At 39.1% G+C, this 5532-nt stretch overlaps 1 protein-coding gene across 1 annotated transcript; it reads left to right on the top strand.

Annotated features, from left to right (window-relative positions):
• Window positions 1-495: 495 nt before the first annotated feature.
• Window positions 496-4950, top strand: LOC101850306 (the record flags this gene model as incomplete). The annotated part of the gene is made up of 6 exons (XM_035973754.1): window positions 496-602; window positions 1000-1149; window positions 2171-2352; window positions 3318-3534; window positions 4223-4402; window positions 4775-4950. Coding segments are annotated over 6 exons (1012 nt in total), but the record flags the coding sequence as incomplete, so codon positions are not given.
• Between the last annotated feature and the right edge of the window lie 582 nt (window positions 4951-5532).

Below are 5532 nucleotides of genomic sequence, written 5' to 3'. Positions count from 1 at the left end.
TTTAAACAGTACTAAGACCGCGTCATATGTGGCTCGGGTAGCCAGTGAGCTAAAGCCTTTTCATTTGCCATGCTTTTGATGAATTTTACCCATCTGTCTTAAATAGAATTGGAGATATTTATAATTGAAGGGTGTGGGGGTTGCCAGGTGTCATAGGTAAAATTAGCAAGGAAATGTCCGCCAAACTTTGGTGGCTTTAATAGCTTCAGAGTCGTTGGAAACTGCAAATTTATATTTCTTTTGCCTTTCTGACTTTCATCTAAGATTTTTCAGTGAAGTCCACACAGAAATGTGTTTTTAAACTGACACAAAAGCTTTCTTTTGAGCCGGAAAGCAAAAATTGGATAAAAATTGCCAGACCTGCAGAAAAATGCCAGTTTCTTCTATTTCATTATTTTGATAGCACCTGGTTTCATCAGGATGCCTCACCTATTCTCTGTTAAGCATGCTATGCTTATCTAACTTTTGATATTGGTTCTGTGACATTCTGTTCAGATTCTGGAGATGGGGAAGTAGACAAAATGCTCAGCAAGAGTTTGGGAAGCTGTTTCACAGACACTGTACACTACACTCAGTACAGGCTGCAGACCCACCTGACTCAGGTAACACTTTTTCCAACTTTGCTTTTTCTATCGGCGCACTTTGAGTTATTGAAAGTACAGTATTGAATGTCCATTACATCATTATCGTTCACTTCATTTTTTATCAGATGAGTTTGCATTTTGTTGGGGGGGGTGGTCTTTTTAGAATTTTTTGGCTATAAAGTTTTAGATATCACTGTGATAGAAATGTTAGTTAATAAGGCTGAAGTCTTAAACAAAAATTTTAGAGTTATTTTTATGCTGTGGACATGTGAAGTTACCCCCTAGGTCTTCAGTTCCGTGTATATATTTCTCTTATAGACTTAACCTTTGCCATCAGGTTCACTCATTTTTCCTCACAAATGGTTTCTTCCAAAAAAAAAAAAAAGTTTTACTCTGTTCCTGCTGTCTACTCTAGGCTGGAGACTTGGATGAGATCAAGTTTTACACGGACGTGCTCCTGTCCCTGGGCCTTCACTGCCGGGATGTGCTGCCATCGTTGCGCGAGTTGGTCACTTTTGTGAACAATGTGCTCCACTCAGCTGCGTCAGGGGCAGACAGCCCACAGGTATGTGGAATTATGTTGCTGTGTTTTTAACTCTTTTTATCCTGGCCGTACCCCCACAGGCTCTGGACCCGTCCTGGGGCCGCCGCGCCATATGAGTTTGAATTCAGGGTGTATATTTCAAAGTGCTGTATTTCTTACATTTACTCTTAGGTTTTAAGGAAATTTAGCAGTTATGTTAGAAATTGAATGTAGTTTTCATAAGTGTATGTGGTTTGGAATTACACCAATTGCACCTTGTAGATTTTGAGGTGTATTCCACCCTCCAACTTGACCTTATTAGTCTTTCTTTGCTAGGATATTCCACTTATGTTATGTGCCTGACTAATAGACTTAAGTTTTTATATTGGGGAAAAGTTTGCATCTTTTTTAGATTTACTTTAGCATACTACCCCCTCAGATAAAAATAAAACAAAAAGATATTTAAAGCTTGATATATAAAGCAAAACTAAGACAATTGAATTGTGAATTTCATATCCTGGGGGAAAAACTCAAACAACCTAAAACATCAACAGTAGCCTATATTGATAAAATTATCATTTTTACATTAACATCTTTTAAGATCTGGTATATAATATATAGAATTACTGTCATTTGCGAGATGAAATGTCGGCCACCTCTTTATGGTGCACATACATGCTTTTTCACCTTACCCTTTCACTTACAAGTTATAAAATTAATTCTTGAATATTCTTTATATTGTGTACTCTATCTCCAACAAAGTGATGGCTTGGAAGTTTTCATAGGCTGTTAGATTTTTATCTGTGGGTCTCAAGTGATTGTGGGAGGTTAGAGGGACTATGTGGTAGCTCCTATTGCTTCTGTTTCCCTGTGTTGTTTCTGTCTATCTTTCTTGTCCTTTTGCTACACTAAATGAGTATTATCGTGTCAATGTGCTTCTCCCCTCTCAAACTCATGACTGATCCCTTGGATTATGTAGTATGTAGTTTAACCACCTAATGATTTTATACATTGGAAAATATAGGGGAACTCTTTTTGTTGTTGTATTTTTTTCCTTTTATAGGATCTGGCTAAGTTGGATGTACTGAGTTGTAGTGCTGTGCGTCTTCTATCCACTGTCTTCAAGATCATCTCTCGGAGTAAAGTTCTTCAGAGTGAGAGAAGTGCAGTTATATCTGAGATAGTGGCGCAAGTTTCCATGCCGTTGTCAGATCTGCCGTTACCTTTTAGCCGGAAAGGTGTGAGGTGAGGGACAACGGATATCAAAGACCTTTGTTGTGCTCCTTCATTTCTTTGTTTCTCTCTTTTCTCTTTTTTTCCGTTGTATTTTTCTTTCATTCTTTCCCCTTTTATTATTTTTTTTCTGTCTTTCTTCCTTTATCTGCTAGTACAGGATGTAGGGGTGGGGTGGGGTGATAGGTTTACACTTTACTTTTACCAGTTTTACAAACAACTATAGTTAGGATGGTGTCGTTCCCTAGTGATGAGTCGGGTTACAGAGTTCAGGTTGAGCACATCATCAGCCACTCTGTCCCCGGCAAGTTGCAGTGTCATAGTCGTGCTGCAAAACCAGATGAGCAGGCTGGATCTATGACTGATCTTCAACCTCAGCTCTGCTATAAGCTGACAAAACACCTTTTTTCATTTTGGCGCCAAAATACTGTGTGAAAAAATCGAAGTGAAACTAGATCCAAAACTAGTTTTTTTTTATATACTATAATTCAAATCTCGGAACAACACTTTTTAAATTGTTACACTAACAAAAAATCTCTTTTTGTCAAAACTGCTGTAAATAAAAAAAAATAGTTTTGTCAGCTTACAGCAGAGCTTTCTTTAACATTGCCTCTATTTTGTCCTTGAACAAAATATGCTATCTAGTACTCACATCATAACGACTTTTGGTTGGTATCATTGAAAAAAGCCTAGATTGAGTATTTTCCAGTGAAAAATATTCCTGAAAACTACAAAGATTAATTTCTTTATGAGATGCTCTTTCTGACTGTGTCGTGCGCTCATAAATACTATGTTTACTAGTGAGGTGTTAAGCTTTGTCTGTCTTCCGAAATGATGAGTAAATTTGGCAAAGATGATTCTGATTACAAAGGTATTGCTGAAATGGACCCTCATGAAGAGGGGCGAGGAAGCATGGAGCTCCCCGTCATCCTAAGACCCCACTCTACATTCAAGTAATTCAAGGTATTGCTCCTCAGTAACGACTCCGGCTCCAGAGCTCAAGTTGGACGTGTCATCAGTCGCTTCATCTCCAGCAAGTGGCAATGTCAAGGCCACGTGCTGCAACACAACAAGAGCGGGCTAGATGGAGACAGTGTTTCCTCTGTCCTTGAGCAGGCCATGGAAGATATGACCATCGGCTCAGGCAGCTCCGACATCGCCATTTTTCAGGCTTTGTTAGTCATTGCCCCTCAGGTTAGAAGAATACTGATTTTGGATGTCTTTGTGTGCATTATATATATGAGTGTGTGATGAAAGCTTTTTGTGATTAAAAAGCGTACAATATTATACTTTTAACCCTATCCGTTCATCGTGTTTTGCTATCGTATCCATCGTGCCACCACTTTCAAAAGAGGAAATTTACTCGCTAGTCCGATCCGTGCGCTTTGCATAGCAGTCTGTCAAAATGATTTTTAGAGAAATACTGAAAGTTTCAAAGAGATCTTCGTACTAGAAGTATTCTAAAATGTGAAGAATACAACCCCGGAGGTACAAAATAACCCCAGGGCGTTCGGATAGGGTTAAATATACTTTACAAAAGTTATGTATTTCTGTATTGGAGAGTACTCTTTGGGCTGATTATTAAGAACAATTTTTTCCCCTTTTATTGATGCAATTGCCTGTCTGTTTTTCTTTGTTTATTTGCCAAAGCTATTAACGTTTTGTCTTGTTTTCTTTGTTAAAGAAAGCATGTATTTTTGGCCATTGTGTTTGCTCCCCCCCCCCCCGTCTTCAGGCATGACAATTTTTGCAGCAAACTGCTTCCCCACGGTGCGGAATGTTGTGCACTTGGTTGAAAGAGTTCAAAATAGGTGGTTGGGGTTGGATGGGGGGTACACTTTTACCCTAAATTCTGCAAGTACTATTCTATCTCATCTTTCAGATTGCTCAGCATGCCCCACCAGCCAAAATCCCTCAGTTTCTGGATCTGGCGTGGCAAAAATTGATGGAGGAAAAGAAGAACATTCTGTTCTGGAAGAAACTGGAATCTCTGATCCCACTGGGCCTGCACAAGTCGCTCATGCAGCATGAGGATCCAGAAGTGGAGGAGGGGATGAAGGAGGTCTGTATTTCTGTATTGTCTACTCCCCCCCCCCCCCCTTTATTAAAAAAAAAATCACACTTGAGAAATATTCTCCTCTGCGGAAGCATTGGTCATTATCAGACATTTACCATGATCTGGTATCATTATGACATTTGAGAAGTCACAAATTTCATCAGATGTAAGTTCTGCTTACTTTATTCTGTTTATCACTTTTTCGGGGAATTTATTTCTTGATGATGGATGTTTTAATTAAGAAGTGATCAATTGGCCTATAATCCATGTGGATGAGTGATAGAAAACGATGGCTTTTATTAAGAACAAGACACTATGAACATACACAATTTTTATTTCTTAGCAATCATTTTTTTTAAATTTGTAATTTTCTTACAGTTTATGCAAAAGCTATGGACTTTGGGATCTGAAAAGACGGGCATAACTTTCCTCATGTTTGACCACATCTGTGGCCACATCTTGAAAGATGACCCAGACAGAAGGCTTGCCACTAAGTGGACATCTCTTCTCTTAGACGCCTGCGCCTTTGGGAATGTGCACAAAAAGGGGGAACGGTAAGTCTCTCTTCCATTATTGCAGCTTATTTGACTTCCTTCCTCCCACCCACACGCGTACATGCATTCATACACATGCACTCACATAAATGTGCACAAAGTCACATACATGCACATACCACCCTCTGCACATCGGCAACGAGAAATGCTCCTCCTCAAAGAAATATCATTTTAGTGTGACTTGTTAGTCTGTTTCTCTCTTACATATATATCTAAACAAGAGTATGTATTGAATTGTGGGCTGCACATACTTTAGGAGGGAATGCTGCTGTTTCAGAAATTTCAGAAAAGTGGAATTGGTGTAAACATTTTTCTCGTATCCGACAGTATTTGAATGTCCACAGCCTATTTTCTAAAAGCCTACATATGATTTATGTGCAGCTGCCCATGAACCATGAATTTTGTCAAAGATTGTCAGTGGGTGGTTGGCGGGTGCTCTGGTGTGGTTTGCTCCTTCTTTCCTATGAAACATCTATCGTCCTGATCTCTCCTCCTTTTTTATGTTTGTTATTCTCTTGTTCACCTCTAATCTTCGGCACTTATATAACCATATTGTGTTGCAGGTGCCGTAAAACTCTTACT

Source organism: Aplysia californica, unplaced genomic scaffold (assembly GCF_000002075.1).
Source record: "Aplysia californica isolate F4 #8 unplaced genomic scaffold, AplCal3.0 scaffold02716, whole genome shotgun sequence".
NCBI classification, from domain to species: domain Eukaryota; kingdom Metazoa; phylum Mollusca; class Gastropoda; order Aplysiida; family Aplysiidae; genus Aplysia; species Aplysia californica.
This window is presented reverse-complemented; position numbering and strand designations above follow the sequence as displayed.